This window comes from Nothoprocta perdicaria, unplaced genomic scaffold, assembly GCF_003342845.1.
Source record: "Nothoprocta perdicaria isolate Ctin4 unplaced genomic scaffold, notPer1 scaffold_59, whole genome shotgun sequence".
Lineage (NCBI taxonomy): Eukaryota > Metazoa > Chordata > Aves > Tinamiformes > Tinamidae > Nothoprocta > Nothoprocta perdicaria.
This window is the reverse complement of record NW_020455854.1, coordinates 1,406,265-1,427,589: the sequence shown is the minus strand read 5'-3', so window position 1 is coordinate 1,427,589 and position 21,325 is coordinate 1,406,265. Positions and strand designations below refer to the sequence as shown.

The following is a 21,325-nucleotide window of genomic DNA, read 5'->3' as shown; positions in this document are numbered from 1 at the left end:
GATCCCGCCCTGTCCCGCCACGATCCAGCCCCGCCGCGATCGCTCCCCGTCGTGATCCCGCCCTGCTCCGTCCCGATCCCGCACCATCCCCGCCGCGATCCCACCCCGCTGCGCTCCCTCCCCGTCCCGTCCCGCCCCGCGGCGGCGCGGAGCAGCGGACTCGGAGGCGCGGGGCAGCGTTTATGGGCGCGCTCGTTCAGGGGCCGCTCAGAGCTGCGGGTCGCCGAAGCCGAGGCGGCGCTGCAGGGCGCGCAGCTCCCCCAGCAAGGCGCCGCGGCGCAGGCCGAGCTGCCGAGGAGGGAGAGGGTCAGGGSCTGAGGAGGACCCAGCCCTCGTCCCCCTCCTTTCCCAGACTCTGCCCCCGAGCCCCGGCCTGAGGGATGGGGCGAGGGCAGGAGCTGCGGAATTCACAGAATCACAGAATGTTCAAGGTTGGAAGGGACCTCTAGAGATCATCTAGTCCAACCTTCTCACTCAAGCAGTACACCTAGAGCATGTGGCACAGGGCGGCATCCAGGCGGGTTTTGAAGACCTCCAGAGAAGGAGACTCCGCAACCTCCCTGGGCAGCCTGTTCCACTGCTCTGTCACCCTAACAGTGAAGAAGTTCCTCCTCACCTGGAGATGGAACTGCCTGTGTTTCAACTTAYACCCMTWRCCCCTTGTCCTGTCACTGGCCACCAATGAGAAGAGCTTGGCCCCTTCCTCCCTACATTCTCCCTTCATGTACTTTGTCAGCTTGAATTCAAGTACCTGATTTTCCTATTCAGCTTGCACCTAAAAAGGCAAAGGGTTGGCACTGCAGGGCACACAGCAGCSTGTGCCAAGCAGCAGAGGTGGCTTCTGTCTGGGCTACCCCCACTGTCACAGGGACCCTGCTCGCTGCCCCCCTGRCCGTGCAGAGATACTGACCTTCAGRGTGTACTTGTAGCACTGCTCTGCCTCCAGCTGCCGTCCTCCCTGCAAAAACAGCCCCCGAGCAGCCACTGAGGAACAGGTCGAGGAAAGGGGTGCTCAGCCAAGCAGCATTTTGCAGCAGAGCTCAAGGAGAAGGATGGCTGACAGGGGAACATTCACTTGATGGTGACAAAGAGCTTGGGCCATTGGAGCACTGCTCTGTTTTCCCGTGCACCCCATGGAACACAGCCCTCAGTCTGTTTTTACCACTGAGATCTACAGGATGTTTTTCAGGCTCAGGAGCCACTGTGGCTAAAACCCATGTCCCTGTATGGCTGGGCAGCTGCCTGGCTACTCACGTGCAGGCAGACGAGGGCCAGATATGCCCACACTTCAGCATTCTTGTTATTCAGGGCGTTCGCTTCCGCAAGAGCATCCTCTGCTTCTGCCATCTCTTCCAGCTTGAGAGAGGGAGAGGTGTGAAGACAAGGCACATTGCAGACAGAAAATCCTTCAGAATTTATCAAGCACCTGCTCAACAGCCAAAGAAATCAATGCAATAAAAGCATCTAGCAGGGTTCTTGGCACTGAGTTGTTCTCCGCTGCCCGTGACAGCGGTGGAGGGAAAGGATTTTGAGCAGAGCATCATCAGCAGCATCTGCTGCGTGCAAGCAGCATTGGAAACACCATTCCTGATCCCTCTTCCCACAAAGCTGCAGGAACTCCCTGGAGGCAGGGGTAGCTGGCACCCTGCCTGCCTGCCTGCAAGCCCTGGGACTATATTATTCCCAGCCAACATTTCAGACACCCCTGGCCTCTCAGGGTTCTGGATTCCTTTGGGCAGGGAACGCGCTGCGATTCCTCTCTGTTGCCCTTCTGCTCAGTTGCTCTGTGGTGCCGTGCAGGCCACGTGCAGGCAGCGCTGGGGACAAAGCCCAGGCCCAGGTTACACACTTGCCATGGCCTACCGGGGAAGGAGGCTCTGCCAGGCCCAACAAAGGGATCAGGAGAGCACTGTTCTCTGGGCAGCTGCTTTGGGGGATGTCCTCTTGACATCTGTATGAGCAGCCCAGGGTGCCCCCCTTGGGAATGTGACAGCACACAGCACAGGATGGCCTTAAGGAGCTTTGCATTCACAGACAGATTAGTCTTTTCTTTAACGAAGGAGGTCATGCAAAAGCAAGCCCTGCACCCCAGGACCCCTAAAGCCAGTTACAGTACAGACCACTGGAACACTTTGGATCTTAGACCTATAACTTACCCTATAGCAGGCAATTCCCACTCCCAGCCAGGTGAGGCAGGACGCCGAGTTCTTGCAGGCCAGCAGGTAGGTCTGCTTCGCCCTGCCGTACTGCCAGGGAGAGAGCCATGGGTTTGATGGCATCGTGGGCATCGCGCCACAGCCACCCCTCTCCTGGGCCATTCCCCCAATGCCCCATCTGCCCTGTTCCACTCCTCACCTCCTTCTCCTCCAAGTAGATGGAGCCCAGGCGCAGGTAGACGAAATGCATGTCCGCAGCATCCACCACAAAGCTGACGGTGTGCTCGTAGCACTGCTTTGCCTCTGCAAGGTCTCCCTTCAGGAAGCACAGGTGCCCCTTCTGAGCCCACACATTGGGATTCTGCACACAAAGCCGGGAGACRTGGCTGAGAAACAACAGGGCGACAGATCTGCAGGGAGGGCAGGGACCTCTAATCAGCAGAAAGGAAGAGCTGACAGATATTTGATTATAGAGGAGTGCACTTCATAGACAAAATAAAAATCATCTTGGAGGGCTGTCTGCATAACAGCAGTGATGGAGGCCACCTCTGGCCTCCCCTGCGTGGTGTCCTCACCTGTGCAAGGCTCCCTCGGTGTCTGTGGGCACCAGAGACATCAATTTTAGAGCCCTCTGTAAATCCCATTCAACATGACAGTCTTGAAAGCTACTTCCATTTGTACTAAATAGCAACTGTCCTTCTCATAAAAGCAAAGCTGACTGACCAACACAGCAGAAAAGGATCAGGAAATACATGTACAGGGGGAACAGAAAGGCAGCCGATGCGCAGAGAGGAGTCCTCATTCAAAAGCCACAGCTCCATGGGGAAAAGCAAACAGTAAGCTAGGTAATGAGGAAGGCAGCGCTGCGGGCCACATCCTAATGTGGTTAATCAGCTTTGCTTGCCCTTCCCTGGAAAAGGGCTGCAGACTAATGTGAGAGTTTGCTCAAGGGGAAATGAAGCATGGGCTCTAGGTTCACACTGCAGCATCAAAATAGGCAGAGTTTGCCGCAGTGTTTGCCCAATCTCCYGTTATTTACTGCACCATGTTAAGAYCCAGAGCATTACCGTGTAGTCGAGTCTAACGGCCTCGCAGAGACATTCTTCAGCTTTGGAGAAGTCTTCCTTCAGCAGGTAGGTCTGGGCCAGCGCCAGGTAGTAGCCACAGCTGGGGCCTCCCTGGAGGCTGAGGAGCTCGTGGGCAAGCGCCATGTGCACAAACTGAGGAGGGCACAGCGGCAGGGTYGGGAGGGCAGGCAGAGCACTGGCACCCTCAGGAGGTGCACACACTGCCTGCATACACCAGCATACACTTCGGGAGCACTGCCTTGCATCCCTGACTTCCATGGGCAGGAAAAAGGCAGGAGGTTTTTTCCTTCTCCCTTGATAAGTTTACCTCCTGTTGCTTTTCCTTCAGTTTTGCTTTAAGCAGCTCTCACTGCCATGTAAAACCAAGGCAGACAGCACAATGTGGCAGTCAGAGAAATCCCACAGAGATCACCGTGTGGGAAAGGAACACCCCACCAGTGATTTAAAAATTGCTCTGGCACATGCAAGTGTCTAAAACGAGAATGGGGAACCGGCTGGGAAGCATCACAACAATGCATCTCCTCTGCAAGTGTAAAGGGAAGGGCACATCTGCGGGGATCTTCTGCAGCTTGGTTGCTCTCCACAGCAAGCASTGCTGAGCTGAGGCACTGCAGCAACTCTGCCTGCCTGGGATGGCTGAGTCCCCGGGAAGCATTTTGGTYTGAATAATTTCCCTGGCTGCAGTTTTGTATTACTTGCCAGTGGTRCTTTTACTCCTTCTTGCACTTAGCATCTGCTGTGGGCACAGCTTGTTCTCTAAGCCCCAAAGAGGGGCTTTTGGAAGCTCTTTTGTAATAAACCAGCCTCCCCTCCCTCTCCTCCACTCTGTTTAAAGCTGACCTGGATGGCATTGACTTTCATCAGGAAGTCCACTGCCTTCATGAAGATGGAGCAGGGAGGTCGGCTGAGCCCTGGAACAGGGGGTGGCGCTGCAAGAGAAGGTGTCACTGTCACTCTCCAACTAGTCGCTCTGTTTCTGAAACCAGAGCAAGGAAGGAGACCCCAGGGGGGSCTCAGAACTTGAGCATCACAGTGTGAAACCCAGGACATGGCAGGGGAGGCTGAAAATACATTAATTCATAAATTCTTTCTGAAGAGCTTAAATTTTTAGAGACATGAAAGGAAACTACATTCTCAGCTTGTAAATTTTTCAGGCCAGGCATAGAAAGAAAACATTGGAATTTATATCTGAACCTTGTTAAATACAGCAAGGCCCCTGCCTGCTTAACCCAATCCATCRGAGCCCGATTCCCCCAGCCCTACCATCTCTTTGCCATCCATGGGGGAGCAGAGCTGGAGAGGAGGCAAATCGCACAGCAAGTTTGGAGGAGATCAATGGGGACAGTTTTGTAGATGGCATCTCAGGAGAGAGGCAGCAGAGGGAGGCAGCCACATGGGGAGATGTCAAAACACAACAAGGCAGAAGGGAATCGCGGGATGAAGTCCACAGAGGAGAGCCCTGGCTGCCTGTTGAAGATGCACGTGAGTCCCCTCCTGGGTGGGATTCCAGCGGGACACGGCAGCTGGATCCCCACAGCTGCCTGGATACAGGAGGTGTAGTGCTCCAAAAAATCAGGATAAACCCACTTGGCTGAAGACTCCCAAGACAAGGGGAGAGAACAAAACTCGCTGTCTTGCCTTGGCATCAGGACCATCATGGCTCTGTGCTCCCCAGTTAGTCCCCTTGTCCACTGCTTGCAGCAAGGCCTCTCCCAGCACTGAGATCTTGTCCCTTCTTTACCAGGTCCCCCACACCCTCACCTGTTGGGGCTGCCTCCTTGTTCTTAGGCCTCCTGTTCTGCTGAGCAGTCGCATCCTCCTCGGGCTGCGCAGGCTCCCTCGCCTCTGGCTGCCTGCTGGCCCCACTGTCCTCAGCCTCCTCTGCAATGAAACCCCACAAAGAACATTAGGTGCAAAGACCATCCATCAACTGGCCAGTTTGGAGCAGAATCCCACAGGAAGAGAGAAAATAGAAAAGAATCCTCAGGTTTCCAGGACTTGGATGAAAACTTAGGGATGAAAACCCAACTTTGGGTGAAAACTCTTTGCAGGATACAAGTTGAGGGGATGGAGTTTTGTGTAAAAGAGGCCGAGTGAACAGAGGAATGGTTATAATATCCCTTGTATATATATAATAGGCCAAAAAAGGCATATGACATTGTAGGCCTGTGTGCCTGAGGCACTTTGCTTTGAGTGATGGTAGTGTTAAGAGGAAAACCAGCTGGAATTTCCCACATCCTGGCCAAATACGTAGGACTTGGGACAGAAAGTCCTGGTGCAATATAAGTCTCGGCTCAAATAAGCTCCAAAAAAGCCCTTCAGTTCAGGGCCACCATCGAGCTGCCCTTTTGTCCATTTCAAGTAGTTCAGACTAGGCTATACTGGGAACTCGAACGAGCAGCTTCTAAAGCCAACCATGATTAACCACAAAGCACAACTGTCACAACGGCAGCTCTACCCTTCTGCAGCTTCAGAAAGGAAGTCGTTTCTTCTGGTTGCCCTGGCTGCTGCCCACACACCGGTACCAGCAGCACCGGGCCGCGCCCAAGCRATAGAAGCAGAGGCTGATTCCTCTCTGGGTAAGAGGAAACATTGTGTGCTGCTTTCAGAGCACATTTATAACAGCACRTTTGTTGCTCTTCTCTGCCTCTGATACCTAAGGTTCATGGTAGGCTATTCCAGCTCTTGGTCCCCATCTTTCCTTACAGTTCTCCACCTAGGTCCCACTGTTGACCATCTCCCACGCTGCTCGGATCCCCCTCCTTGCCATGGCCAGGCTACCTGCTGGCTTTGCTAGGGATTACCTGGCAAGGACTCTTCTGGATATGGATTGAGAGGCCTCCCACACTCAACAGAGAGTCGTTTTTTCCTTCCTTCTCCCTCAGCAGCCCCAGGCATGCTCCTCTCCATGGCGAGCTGCGCCTGCATTAGCTTGTTAGCCTCTCGGAAAGCCATTTCTGCCCTAATGTTGTTATTTTGCAGCTCATAGAACAGACCTATGGGAGAAAGGAAGAGCAATAGGAGCAGAAATCATTCACTTATCCCTCAGATTAGATCAAGGGAAAGAGGARCAGGAGACTGAGCAGCACTCAGCTATTCAGGAGTGCCTGGGGCACACAGACTGGCTTGCTTTTGTACCTGAAAGAGTCCAAACTACAACACTGAGTGGTTGCAAGCTGGTGGCATCCTCAAAGAAGATCTCTGCCTCTTCATAATGCTGCAGCATGACTGCTACAATCCCACAGAGCAACAAGCTGGAGACAGGGTCCAAGAGGTTATCTTCACAGGTCCCAGCCAGTGACATGGGGGACATCCCTCCCTCTCATGCACCAGGGACCCCAGTACCTCTGCACGTGATGTGGGTCCAGGCGAAGAGCCTCCCGGAAACATTCCTGGGCTTTGATTGTGTCCTCGAGCAGAAGGCAGAACGCGCCGTAGTCCAGCCAGCACTGGATGTTGTGCTGGTCCTGAGCTATTCTCTGAACACAAAGATCATTGCTGGAGTGGGGACTCCCCAAAACCACACTCAGTAAGCACGTAGACCAAGGAGGCAGTTCTGGAACAGCCACTGCTTTCCTTGGCCATCCTAGCTCTGTTGAGCAACAATAAAGCCCTTCTCTATCACCTGCTAGGGTTTCCCTTAGCAGGAATCATGCTTTACTTTCTCTAAGGCTCCTTACAAGTCCTTCAGCTTCAGCTGACCTCCCTGCAGCCTCTTGTTAGAGGATCCAGTGTTCCCAGCACTCACCCCACATGCCTTCCCATGCTCATCCCATTTCTCCTAGCTTTGAGGCTGAAGATCTCAGTGACCTGGCCAGCCTCTCTCCCAATCCTCCAGAGAGCAGCATTTGCCTAGCAAATCCCTCACACCGAGCAGGAGCATCCTGGTCACATTCACCTCTTTCCTCTGCACACAACATACGTGGCTGGCTGCTGAGCCCCTGGTCTGTCATCAACTGGGGCCCCRTGGCCACTGTGGTGGGGTGCTTGCTGCCAGCCCAGGCGCATCGGAGAAGGACAGGAAAGAGCAGGGGCTGCTTCACCTGCTGATGGTAGAGAGATGCCAGCTGGTAGTCCCTGCCGACTTCAGCTTCGCGAGCAAAGAGCCGGAGCTGCTCGTCGGTCGCACAGGATGGAGGGACAGGGTCAGCAGCTTCCTCGGAGAGCACCTCAAAAGGGGTGAGAYGGCGAGTTAGTGCTGGGGAGGGTGAGGAAGGCTGATGTGATCACACTACGGCARCAGTCCCTGATCCTGCCCCATGCAGAGGAGGCTCTGGTGTGCCCAGGCTGGGGAGGTTGGAATGTCAGGCTGTCCCAGCTGCTGCCTGTGTTGGGACACATTTTTGCAGTCTGGGGAACTCCCAGCTAGCCCTGTCACACACGGAAGGTGCATTCCTGTTATCTGCAGGAGTACCTCTGACAAGTACAAGCATCCCTAGATCAAAAACATTCCAAACTTCCGTCATGGTGTCACTTACTGGTGACCACAATCCATGCTGGGAGGTCTGTCCTCTACCTGTGTGACTGTGCCAGATAACACAGGCCCAGACACTGTTGCTGGGACTGTCAGGTACAGCAGCTTTTCCGAGAGGCACAACACATGCATCCTACCATGTGGATTATATAGCAACGGATTCATCAAACCCTGATGCTTAAATATGGGCCTCTGGGAGTGGCTCAGGGCCCACATTTAGGAAGTACAGCAGAGGGAAGCACAGCCCTGCTTCTGTCGTGAAGGCAAAAGCCTCGCTGCCTTCGCCTGAAGGAGGGTCAAGCCCCGGCTCCACAGTGAAGCCAGTATGTCCCAGGCACCCATCCCACTTGCCAYGACTTCTGCCTACCTGGTTCAAGGCGACATGCATCTGATCCACRAGATACACATAGAGTTCACTGAGAAACGCCTGGAACTGCTCCATAGACTCAAACGCTGTTGTTTTCAGGTACTTCTCCCTCACGATCTTCACCACTGCATACTGCAGAGACACGAGGCTGTTGGACAAGTCCCCTGTCTCCCCTGCCTCYCCAACAGCTCTGTAATCACGGTAGCACAGAGCCAAAACACAACTGATYCAGCCTGAAGCTCCAGTTTAGCTCTAAGGAAGAAATCCAGTCCAGTACCAATAGAAGGAAGAAAAACAGAGATGATTTCCCTTCCTGCTCCTCAGCCCTACCTCTCCCAGCTACAACAGCTCTGGATAGCTGGGATTTAGGGATAACCTGGCACTTGTTATACCACCACAGAGCAGCAGTTCCTCAATGAGAAACTGCCAGGGCAGGAGCAGGTAGGGAAATAAATCAACACCACAGAACCCTTGCCTTTAGCTGTTCCTTATAGGCAAAATATTTTCCTGAGCTATTGAGCTCAAAGTTGAGCTGACACTTCTGTTCCTCCAGGGTTTGCTGATTTATGGCTCCTTGGTCAGACAGCTGCTTCCCGAAGAGCTCGTGGTATTCATGCAGGATGGCAACAGCGATGCTCGCGATCTGGTTGTGATAATCTTCTACAGCCTAGAACACAGGAATCCGCAGTAAAAATAAGTAAGAAAACTTCACAAGTTACTTGTGCCATCAATCTTGAACCTTACATAAACTCCACCTGACTCAGTCTCAATTAGTCTGTCACATATTCTTTTCTTTCCGTGCCTGAGGGCTATGAAAATATCTACCTGTAAATACAAAAGAGCTCCTTGATAATTAGATTTTGCTTCTGCTATGTTTTTCAGTAAGAATGCAGTATTTCAGTCATCATCTCTTTTATAGCATCGTAATTAGCCATAAGTAAAATATCTCATATGGCGGGAGCCCCTTAAACCCCTGGGCCAGTACCCTTCAACAGAATCTGTAATCTCCATAATGTCAAAGACAAAAGCTTCCACGTACAGAAATGCTCAAAATTTGTCTCTTTCTGCACTCCAGACAGTCCRGCACAAATCAATCCTGCAGCAGCTCTGGGGTCAACTATTTAAGCACTGCTAAAGTACTGCCCTACCACTGTTCTAAACTGACCATTGGCCGTGGGGCATCCAAGGACATGCTCCTGTGATAGCTGCTCCATGCCTAGAAGGAGCCAGTGCTCTCAGGCCATTTTCTGGAGTCAATATATTGCACACACAAAAAAACTCAAAAATTCTCAGTTACCTGAGGGTAACTCTATTACTCTGTGACTCTGCTCCTGTTTGTCTGGGTCTGGAGAAGCACATGTCTTGAGACAAAAAAGACTGGGACTGTCCAAGGGTAAATACAAACCTCTGGTAGCCTTCCTCAACATCCAGCTCCCAAMCACCTCCATACTCTTCCTCTCTGCCTCTCCTAGATCTCTCCCTCTTGTATGGGCTGTGAACAGGGGTAACACAACCCATGCATGGTTTTCCAAGGCATGATATTGCAAAGATAACATATCCAGAAGGTTTCTTGCCCATGTGTCTCCTCTACACATCCCATCTGTGTGTCACTGGGGAGATCAGACTGAAAAGGAAGCTCTCCTGTGCAAGAGGGATGAGCTAGAACAAGATGGGAGCGTGGTGAGGTGGCAGCGTGGTGACAAGGCACAAACCTGCTCAGCTCCTGCAGTCCGGCGAGGCAGCAGAGGGCGAGGAGGRATCATCTCCTTGACCCTGTCAGTGAGATAAGAAAAGAGACCAGTATAAGACGTTGCCAGGGATGCTCACTTGTCTTGGGCACAGAAAGCCCAAGCTCATCACAAGCTCATCATCGTATTCCTGAGATACCTCACAGGGACAAACAAGGGGAAAAWTGTGAAATTTCAAACCAAGAACGAGCTCCAGCCCAGGGTGCCTACAGTCAATCCTTGCAGCTCGTAATAATTTCTTGGCAGAGCTAACTACTGCCTCGCTCTCTGTTGATGATTTTACACTCAACGGAGATTAGAAATTTACTTAGTTATTTTCAGTAATTTGATTGACCTGTCACACAAAAGCTACTTAAAAGCTGCTTTAGAAAGGCAGCCCAGCCCGACAGGTGGAGTTAATGTGTGCTATTGCCAATATTCAGCCCCACTCTGCTGCAAAAACAGTCCTTCTTACCAAGTTATTATTCTTTTAACTCTCAGCTTCCTTAGTCTCCCAAAATAGATGCAAAAAAAAGCACCAACCTGAAGAAATCTCTGAAGAATTCTGTCACTGAGAACCCCAGTCTACTCAGGCCATCAGCTCCTGACATCCCACAGTGCAGCTGTGGGACTCTATGCCTTGGCCACACATAGGCACAGTATAATATAAAGAAACCAGTTTGAAATATTACACTGTATACAATGATCTTGCAAATATTTATTAAAATCCTTTAGGATTACAGTAATTTCAGTCAACATTTATATAAAAAGTTCTTCATTTTCTTCATTTCAAAACAGCTAAATTCATTGGGTTCTYTAGCAAGCTTTCTTCCCCGTTGGCACGAAGGCACCACACATCTCTAAACCACTATCCAACCCACTCATCCATCCTCTCCTGTCTTGGTCCCTGCTTCTTCTGCACCAAAGAAAAACCACTGCTGAAACAGTTCTGCCAGCCAACAGAGCCTCTGCCCAGAAGACTTCTCCAGCTCCTAATTCCAGGTCTCTGCTACTCTCACAACTACAAAACCTCTGCACAGAGGCAAAGACCTGATAGGTTTCACTGTTTTCCACCACTGTTTTCCAAACCCAACATTCACAGGAACAGGTCTGCCCAGTCCTTCTCCCAGATTTCAGGGGGTTTTGGATCACATGCTCAACTGGTCTTGGAGGGAGTGGATCCCTGTACAGTCCTGGTTTTGTCCTGTGGAGCCCCTGAGTGTCAGCCCCAGAGCTGCAGCACATCTTTACRTACTGTATGGCAAGCTCCTCTGGCAATCGTTTTGGTATCAAGGCCTTCTCCAGCTTTATCTCCATCACCAGGAATGTTCCTGCTTCAAAATATTGCTGTGAAGACAAACATTGCTCTGTTAAAATCTTGTCATCTAGAGCCATCAATGGCATGACAAAAGACTGAGCATTAAGCTACAGATCTTCAGCAAATCCCTTTGAAACCRTATACAGCTTGCTTTGTAACCTGCCCTCAAAGTGATTTACAGTAGCAAAATGTAGTTCAAGAAATCAGTCTAGGAAAAAAAAATTAGAGGCCAAACAGTTAATATCCTTGAAGAATGCATAGGCATCTTAGATGATTTGAGGAATCCAAAATATGAAGGAACTCTTCTAAATAAGTGCCTGATTATTCATCAGGGACCTTCTAGCCCAATGCTCCTGCCAGATGTCACTGGAGGAACTCCAGAATAGCATCTGTGTAAGATGTCCCTTGTCCAACTCATTCTCACAGAGGTTAATCATTTAAAAGGTAGGAGCCACTCGCACAGTGATGGTACAGCATTCTTTCCATATCTTTGAGGTACCTGTCCATTGTGGTTGAGATATATGACATTTTCAGCTTCTGCTGGAACATCTGATGACAGGGTTTTTACTACGGTGGACAACTATTAAAGAAAAAAGAGATGTCAGTTGTTCCCATGCAATGTACCTCATGCCTTCACAAATGCAGGATGTGACTTGGGGTGGAGTTACACATTTTTAAACCCAGTGGTTGTATAACTGCTGACTGCTTGCAGCACAACACRTTAGCAAGTCGTGGGCCTGAAGCAGCGAGCCATGCTCCATGCTGCACGTTTGATCAGGCAGCACGTCCTGCARTTCCAAGATGATAAATCTCTCAGCTGGCTGAGGCAGGGAACAGTTAACCAGCAGTTATCTTGAGACACTGACCCCTAGAAAGCAGGTCTGTAAGCCTCATGCAGTATCATGGGTCTCAGCTTTGCARAGCAGCTGAGCTGCAACGAGGGCCCTGGGCCCTCATGGATCTATCCCCTATGTCTCTAGCTCTTGGGGCTAATCCTGGGCTGGGAGTGTCTCTCCCCTAGACAGCAATGGCTCTGGAGACCTCCTATGAGAAGGAGTTGCCACTGCTATCTGAAGCTGGACTGCTCCAGCAAGAAGGACACAGCCTCCTTTCTTATTCCCTGAGGATGGGAGAGACCATCCAGCCTGGCTCCCACTGCTTATATCACACATTGGGGTCTCCTCACCAACTGCAGAGCAGTCAGTCTTCTCCCAATGCAGCATCTGTGCCCCCTGCTTTTTCCATTCCTCCCTGAAGGCAGCAAATGGGTTGTATTCTAATATGCCTCTCTGGACCTTACCTTCCTGATGGTTTCCTTCTCTTTGATGATTTTTTCTTTATCCTCCCTCTGTATCTTACTGGAAACAGTTCTGGAAAGAGGAGGACTGAGTCCTGGGGTCCATTGCCCTTCCTTGATCAGACTGATCTGAGGCTTCAGATCCCGGAAAACACTGACCTGATTTTTAGTCTGGAAAAGAAAAAAAAAAAAAAAAAAAAAAGGAAGACAGTAAAAAGTAAAGAATCAAGGGACAAACTAGTCTTCCTCACTTGCAAAACACATTGACAGATTCTATATGTGCTAAGAAGATTTGCAACCTCTTCCTTCCTAAGAGTTTAGCTGCCTGTGCTCAAGCCCAGCTCTGATACATGCAGCTATGCAACCTCATATTAGATAGCTATGAAGAGAGCTGCACGAAAAAGCCTCCATAGGGGCTTCCCTGTCTTCTCTTGAGAACTTCATTTAAATCGAGGTGCTTGCCCCCAATTTTTGCCTGAGCTTTGTGGCAGCTAAGCTAGTGCCAGCTATGTACTGCCCTGGTCCTAACCCACTGGCTTGATTTCTTGGCTTCATTTTGCATCTGCCTCATCCCCATGAACTTGCCCAGTGATCTGGACCCTTAGATCAACCTGACTGCTCCTTGTTGGTGAAGTCGCTGCCCCRCAGTGAACCTTGGCTCACCTTCCCCTGTGGAAGTTTCCCTGACGCACATGAGGGAATCACGTGGAACTGGCTTTTTGGAAGCCGTGTTTATACACTGCTTGACCACCAAGACAGGCTGCTGCCTCCCAGCTGTTAGTGCAGGAAGAGCTGGGCTGGCAGGAGCTGAGGGAATGCCGGGGAGAGAATGGAGCACTTGTTCCAGGTGCTGCCTAGACCAAAGAGCAGCTCAAACCTTCCAGAAACGCAGGAGATGGGAACGTGTGACTGCACTCGTGACAAATGCTAGAGGACAAGCAGTACTGTGTAGCCTACTGATCGCTGTTTGCAGATGGGATGTTGTGAAGCTGACACCAGAGTACAGCTGGGTGCCTTTCAACAGCCAGCACCCAGCAGCGGCATGGGTGCAGGGAGAAGGGCTGCAATTCACGCAGCTCCTGCAGACAGGACACAGCCCTAAGGGAGAAGCAGGTAGTGAAACCAGCCCGTGTATCTGCCCTCCTGCAACTACCTTGGATCTGCTCCGGGAGCACTGTGGGAAAACAGAGACAAAACGCTCACTTTTAGTAATGTGGGGGGAGCAACACAAAGACAAATAAACCTCCAGGAGCTCCAGCTGAAAGAGCTCCAGTGACAGCTCTTTTGGTGGTTGCCTGGGGTAACGCTATCATTTTGGAGACAGTGTACACTGTTTGTTCTTCCCAGCAGCACAGCTCATTTGCCCATGTTCAGGACTGGGGAGCGAGGAGTGTTCTCRCCACTCTCCCCGCTCAGCTGCTGCCAGGGAAAAGAGTGAAGTCAGCCTCAGAGCTCCCCTTCAGCCCCTAAACCTGCTCTCTCACAGCTTCGACCTGGAAACATCCTCCCTTCGAGAAGCTTGAGGCTAAAAAAAATGGTGTTATTTTTTTCTTCTCCATCAGAAGGGCAGAGAAGCCTCAGAGGCAGTTGCTGGGTAGTGCACAGCCCAACTGTGCCMAGCTGCAGGCAGCAGAGATGGCACGGAGCCTGGCCTGCACTCACCTTCTCAAACACCTCGCTGTCTTTATAGGCAAAGACACGAAAAGCCCCTCGTATCCGCTTCACGCCGGGGTAGAGCAAAGGCACCATGTTGATATATGCCACCCCATGGAAGAAAACCTGTCCGTCGTCATCTCCCTGGAAACACAGAGCAAGGGACAGAGCTCCTGAACTGACTGTTATTCTCTTGAAGCAAACAAGGTCACCGATCCCATTAAGTAAAGGCCACACAGCAAACTGATGCACCTGATGAGCCAGTGGCTCTGTGTCACTGGCACGGAGCCGAGACAGCTTGGAAGAAAAAAAAAAACGGAGTCATTCTATATGCAGAATCCCAATTTTACTCCCATCCCTGCAGGGCAGCCTGTCTTAGTAATGCCCACACCACGCTGTGCCACAGCCTAGGATGCTCTTTTCAAGATACACCTGCTAATTTATTGACTTTTAGGTGAGAAACTCAAACAACCCTACCAGGGTTGTGAGGATTTCAGGTCTGGCAGAAGCCAGGAACCTAAGGAGGTCTGAGACTCTGGATCAGCACTGGGCTGAGGATAAGGGAGGAGGAATTATGGACACATATACTGCAAAATCCTGGCCCTGCTGAGTGCCATTTACACTAACTGTGGTGATGTTGCACTGGGGCAGACTAGGACCATGATCAATCACAAGGAACGGCACCATTAGCTAAGGAGCTGTTTCTGAGTTGAAGCACTCCAGTTTAAGTGGAAGAGCTTAGTGTATTTGCACCCAGAGTAAGAAGACATGAATTTCTTCAAGATGCTCGAAAAACCCTTTAGATAAGCTCAGCAAATGAATTCAGTTCTCCAAAAGTACCTCTTCCCTGGCCCCTTCTACCAAGCTACTTCAGACCATTACCAAGATATCTGCATGCTGTAAGAAAAACTATTTCCTTTGTTTATTTCACAGCTCTATAAGGCTGACTACTCACTTAATGAAGCCACTAGCCCTCTGACTCCCTTTGGCTAGTTCAAAGCTGGCTTAGGTATAATAAAGACATTAAAGGGATGCACGATAGCACAATACTTCCTCCCTAGGCAGAACAACGGATCATCCCTCACTTTTACCTTGTCAACTTTGCTGTTCTTCCCTTTACTGGAAGGGACCAAAGGGACCCTGCAGACCTCCACGGGCCAGTAGCGACACTCGGCGATGCGCTTCTGCAGGCTGAACACAGGGGAGGGCACTGAGGAGCTGCAGAAACCGAGCACCAGAGCTCTCCAACACTAGCCACACTGCCCTTAGTTCTGCTCTTTGCCACCCCAAAACACTCGCCCAGTGTTTGCTCCCACCCTCGGGCATCCAAACATCTGCAYTTCGCAGCAGGGCCCCCGTCTGGCACATTTTCCCCTCCATCCAGTGCTGCGTGGATTTATGGCCCTACCAGCTATAAAACAATGGTGAGGGCAACACACTGGATTTTCTCCCTTGTCTGGTTACTTCAGAAACGAAGCAGATGTAATGGAACATGATTAACTTTGGTATAAATCCTGAACTACACAGGGAAAGCAGACCCTGAGCTCCCACTCAGTGTGCCAAATAACTCTGAAACTGGCAGGCAGGCTGACAAAAGCGTTAAGGGAAAAAATTCAAAACASATAGAAGGGAATATTTCCACACATGAGAAGTAATTTGGCTGTGAAAGTCATGGCCACAGGATGCGGCTGAGGCCAGGAATATGGCAGGCTTCAAAGAGAAATGGGATATTTATCCTGGATTTGAGACTATCTGGGGCCATAATAGGTAATACTTGTCCAATTAAAAAAAATCAAAATTAAATGATAGAGTGAGAGGGTTTTAATATATTGGCAATTTAGCAAAACTGAAGTGGTAGTTAAGAGGAGAGCTGTTTGGACCACCCTGCTTCCTATCTGCTGACGATATCCCTGCTGCTCCATCCTTCAAACCTCTGTTGCAGACCCGAAGAGGGATGGGGAGGAACAAGATCAGTCACAAAGATCATTTCCCAGTGTGGCAGAGGGAGCTGCTGCCAGCAATGAAAGGCAGTTAGCTGCTGTTGGTGCTCATGTGAGTACCTGCAGCAAGYAGATACCTGGAGATAAGGCAGAGCCATAGTTTGACCATGGACTGAGAGCATCAGCACGTCACCAGCAAGACAAGTCACTGGGCTAAGTGAATTCTAGGGTGGCTTTTCCCCACTGCTCGGGGTTGGAAGGGGGGTTTTCAGCTCTCTTACACAAGGACTGCAGCAGGATCCAAGTAGCAACGTCTTTCCATGTCCCACACGATTCTCTTCTTCACGCTTTCTGCCTGGACCCTGAACTCTATGTCCTGTGAGAAACAGCACGTGGTCAGAGCCGGGAGAGCAAATTCCAAGGCCTTCATCATCACCCCCCACAGATTTTCCCTGGAAGAGAACCTGCGGCAGATGGACAGGCATTCAACTCCCCATGCACACGACATCCCAGCAGRGCAATGGACCGTGGTGCTACAGGGCAGCTGCTACATTAGCATCAAGAGCCAACCGTGACAYTGTTAGTCTTTTCTTACCTCTCTTTTGTTGAGTTCTCCATCCTCATCCTCATAAGGGCCACCGACAATGAAGGAGTTGGGTATGTCCAGAGCACCGGGGGCCAAGGTGTTACCAAGTGGCCATTTTTTGGGCCGAGGCAATGGCTCTTTTTCACCACCGAGCTTCGGGACTCCGTTCTTGAAGATCAGGAGGATTTCTTTCTAGAGGGGCATGAGAGTGAAAGGATTTTACTCCCCAGCAGGAGCGAATACCAGCTGCTCTGAKCTGGCTCCAACCAAGCAAAGCAGCAGTGCTGGGGCCTGGCTCGGAAAGAACCCTCCATCACAGCACACATTGGTGAYGAGAAAAAACTAACAGCCRCATGGAAAACAATCCAGCCACATARAAAAATCCTATCAGTTTCAATCCAAATCTTCACGCAAGRCACACAGACCTTCACAGGGAAGCACATTGCACCTCAGAGACCATGGGCAATCACAACAGACCTATTGCAGACCTGCTATAGCACCYGCACAGGAAGAGCTCTGCACTCCCATGGACCTGGACATTCATTCCAGGCTGTGCAGGGAGAACAACCTGCTTCATAGCAGCCGAAACCCATCTCCCTGCACCCGGACCAATTCTCACCTCTCCAACTGCTGGCACTTGCAGACAAGCCAGGTAGTTTTGCAGGGGTCCAGTGGGAACAAACGCTTCGGGGACGGAATAAGCTGCCTCCAAGGTGACACTCAGGAGATTACCATTTAGGAGCTGAGCTGCAGAAAGCAGGGGCTCTTGGATGCACACAGACACTTCAAGGCCACACTGCAAGACAAGGATAAACTAGAGGCACTAGCCAGACAATTATATTTCTCCTCCTCTTGAGGGAGAAGTAAGTAGAAAACCAAGGCCGGAATGTATAATAATATCCTACTCCTCACTTCAGATATAAAAGAAAAGAGACCAGGACAGGAAAGGAATCTCATGATCAGCCTGTCATATGTCTGACTTGTGCTGCTTGTGCTACTTGTTTAAAGCAGAAGCTGCTCAGGGCACAGGATAGGGACAAGCAGGGTTTAATGAAAGGAGAATGGTGAGAGAGCGTGGGGATGGAGGTGAACTCCTGATGCTGCAGATGCAAGTGCTTGAGCCCTGCCCTTTCACCACATCTTGTTCACAGCCTTTAATTACCRTCCCATCCCTGGATGGATGGATGGCTTACAATATAAAAGCAGCTGTTCAGCATTTATTATCTTCCCTTATCCCCCCTTCCCCCTAACAGGCAGGCTCATGCCTCACTTGTTAGGTAACATCTCTCAAATGCTGAAAAGTCAATGCAATATCCACAACCCAATCCACTTGCAGTGCCACTGCATGCAAACTCTGGAGCAAAATTAGATACGTTTTCCCGGCCTCATACTTCATTCACTGGCTATTTTTCAACATGCTGAATGAGTGAGGACCTTGCAGGAAAAGCAGTAAAAAATGGTGTAATAAGGGACGCCGAGACATTTCCTCCGCAGAAGGGAAGACTAATGAGGGTGGGCAGGCAATCCTGCCTGTGCCTTTCACTGATTTTTCAGCACTATACTTGAGCTCTTGAATGCTTTTTCCAGGGCAGCCTGGGAGCTGCACACATTAGCATTTCCTAGCTCTACCTCAGCTATCGTAAGCGACCTGGGACAGACGTCACCGGGGCTCGGAAAGGCCCCGAGCTTTTAATATATAGGCCCGCAACGTATAAGCAATGTGCTAGGTGGCTGAGTCATGCTCGCCCTCCCATTAAAAAGCGGCACGGAGAGGAACGAGCCAAGGAACGCTTCCAAATTCCACATACCTTGGCCTCCGGGGGAACRCTCTCTAATGGAGAGGTAGGCACCGCATACAAAGGAGCCCAGACCTTAAATGAACACTGTCCTGGGAAGAAAGAACAGCATAAAAGGCCTAACTCCTGAAGTTGAGGTGCTACTGCCATCCCCTTCCCCCCAAGCGCCAACGTTTTGCAGACAGCAGCCCATTTGTCAACAAAAGGTCAGGTACAGCAAGGCATCAACACAGAAGATCAAGAGCAGTGAGTGACTGTGGAGACTCTGGAAATCTGTGCCGTACCTTGCAGCAGAGGTAGAAGGTCCACCACAGCTTGGCCAAGAGGCACTGTCCTCTCCTCCCTCTGCCTCTTCTCCTTTGGCAACACTTCCATCACTGTCACTGTGGAGAAAAATAGCCGGGAGCTGGCAGAGCTGCTCAGAGAGCCTCGGGTCAGCGCTTAAGGGACTTCATCCCCCATGGCTAACAAGGCCAGCAAAGCTCAGGGGCCAGCATGAAAGGAGATGTTGGTGGTCAGTATGGATGAGAACAGAGGTGTGGAGGTGGTGCTCTTGAGCATGCAACTTGCAGCAGAGCGGAGCCACTGAGAGCATGAGGATGAGGATGAGGAGGAAGGAGAGCCAGGGTCAGGCACTTACGGAACACAGGGCTCTGGGCGATGCTGTCCACGGAGTTGGGCCCCTCGGGGCAGTACTCAAAGCCGGCTGTGAAGTTGTACTCGGCGGTGCCGCCCGGCGACACCTCCACCTTGGCGGACTCGCCGAGGAGCGCGCCGTTGAACTCGGYGCTCAGCACCGTGAGCGGCGTCTCGCTCCGGCTGCCCTTCTGCCAAGCACACACAGCGCCCTGAGCGGCGGGAGAGCCTCCCACCGAGCCTCTCCCCGGGGAGCGGGTCCCTGCTGGCCGAGCAGGGGGGTAGTGGGCTCTGGGGCTGCTCTCTACAAGGGGACGAGGGACCAAACATCCGCATACGGGTGACAAGGGACAGCGGGAGCCCGCGGTGCCCGGCAGCCCGTTCCAACAGGCACTGCCTCAGCGCTGCTAGGAAGCGTGGGGAGAAAACAGGTAGGGATAAACGTCCCTGGGTAAGGAACAGCTTCTGTGCCCAGTCAGGGTGGCCAGCGCCCTGAGCACACGGGCTGCCCTGCCCAGGCCATGCCGGGCTTCATCCCGGGCCACAGACACGCCTGGCTCTGTCCCGGAGCTTCCCAACTTCCTTTCCCTGGGGTAATCAATTCCATATTGACTTTTGCACAAAATGAGATTTCATTCACTTGGCTTTAATTTCCAGTCCTTTCAACTGTCTCCTTGAGCATATATTATATGAAGAGCTAAATAGAAGAATTCAATTAACCTTTTTTTCCTCCTCTTCTTTTTCCTCTCTCTGTAACATTCATTATTCCATACTCCTCTCACCCTCCTCTAGCTAAATGGATTCCCACACTTCATATCTTTGGATTTTTTTTTTCTTCATACTGCTGGTCTTACAGGACCTCCGCAGCCCTCTTCCCTTTTGCTGCTGCTCCTAAGACGGAGCAACGGGAGCCACCTGCCCCCTTGCAGACGCAATCAGGCCACCATCCACTGTTTTCAGTACCATTCTCCCCCTTGTTGCCTTGCAATTCTCCTCTTAGGTGCTGTTTGCTGAATCTCTCAGTGCAAGAGGCACTCGAATACTACAACAACGAATCTCAGAGACAGACAGAGGGGCCTGGGGTTGCTTTTTGGCTGCTGCCGGAGCAGAGACCTGCACGTTGCTGTCCGCAGCAGCGGCGACGCGGCTCCTCCGCGCTGCCTCCAAACGCGGGTCCCTCTCCGTGTCTAAGGGCACCCGGGTGCGTCGCGGGGCACATGGAAACCCTCACGCTCGGGTTTTGATCCCAGCGCTTATTCTTACCTCGTAGCAGCGCTGAGACTACCGCCTGGCTAGAACCAGAGCCGTCCTATAGATTTCAGTGCAATTTAACGTGGATGGCAGGCTGGCTTTGCACCCAGGGACAATGACAGCTCTTTTTAGAGGCATCTGTCTCGCTGCTACGCGCTCTTGCCTTGCCCCAAAAAGCCGTCAGTGCCATCCTGCTCCTTCCCGGGGCTGGAGACCCCTGTAACGGCGCCACAGCACCACRACCCGCACCCCAGCACCGCGGAGCCGCCTCCACGGGGCTTTACCAGGCCCTGCGCCATCCACACGGCCACCTGCACCGTCCGGCCGGGCACGGGCTCCCGCTCCACGGGCAGAGGCGTCGCCGAYGGCGTGGCCAAGGACCCTCTCCGGCCAGCCGCTGCCATGGCTCTGTGAAACAGGGAGGAGGGAAAGGGCAGGCCCAGRCCCGGGCCCAGGCCCAGGCCGAGGCGGCGGGGTCGGGTCGGGCCGGATCGAGTCGAACCGGGTCGGGCGCGGCGGCAGCGGGACGCGAACACGCGGCCTACGTGCGTTCTCGGGCGCCGCGCGTCCCGTAACCACGGCGACCCGCGCCTCTCGCGAGAGCTCCGCCCGCGCGCACGCGCTTTTGAAGGGGATCCGTGACGCCGGCGCCGCCATGTCGAGTGTGGGCAGCCCTGTCCAGGGTGCGGGGCTCCCTGCGTCCCCCCGGCCCTTGTCTCCGTCCTGCACACCCCAGGGACCGGTGCCCCACACCCCAGGGACTGGTGACCCACATCCTAGTGACCAGTGCCCCACACCACAGTGACCGGTGCCCCACACCTCAGTGACCAGTGCCCCACATCCCCATGCCACACATCCCAGTGCCCATGTCCCCATACTCCATGTCCCCATGACCGGCATTCCCCYGCTCTCTGTGCCCATGCCCTACAGTCCCACGTCTCCATGTCCCTGCACCTCATGTCCCTGTCGTTCCCACTGCCTGGCATCCCTGTGTCCCATTTCTCCATGTCCCCACTCAGGGCCAAGGCCCCCTGCC

The 21,325-nt window shown here is 52.0% G+C and overlaps 1 protein-coding gene across 1 annotated transcript; it reads right to left on the bottom strand.

The window, feature by feature from the left end:
- Positions 1-197: 197 nt before the first annotated feature.
- On the bottom strand, positions 198-20,946 carry CFAP70 (cilia and flagella associated protein 70). The gene is made up of 28 exons (XM_026048969.1): positions 20,753-20,946; positions 20,574-20,697; positions 19,043-19,229; positions 18,687-18,785; positions 18,415-18,494; positions 17,226-17,402; positions 16,616-16,798; positions 16,302-16,396; positions 15,172-15,271; positions 14,090-14,224; positions 12,460-12,598; positions 11,630-11,709; positions 11,068-11,159; positions 9,798-9,858; positions 8,561-8,752; positions 8,086-8,217; positions 7,288-7,413; positions 6,590-6,723; positions 6,383-6,498; positions 6,049-6,240; positions 5,006-5,125; positions 4,085-4,155; positions 3,224-3,376; positions 2,356-2,517; positions 2,157-2,246; positions 1,255-1,356; positions 911-958; positions 198-288 (listed from the first exon to the last, which is right to left on the bottom strand). The coding sequence occupies exons 1-28, from the start codon at positions 20,944-20,946 to the stop codon at positions 208-210; spliced, it is 3,465 nt and encodes a 1,154-aa protein (XP_025904754.1). The 3' UTR covers positions 198-207.
- Between the last annotated feature and the right edge of the window lie 379 nt (positions 20,947-21,325).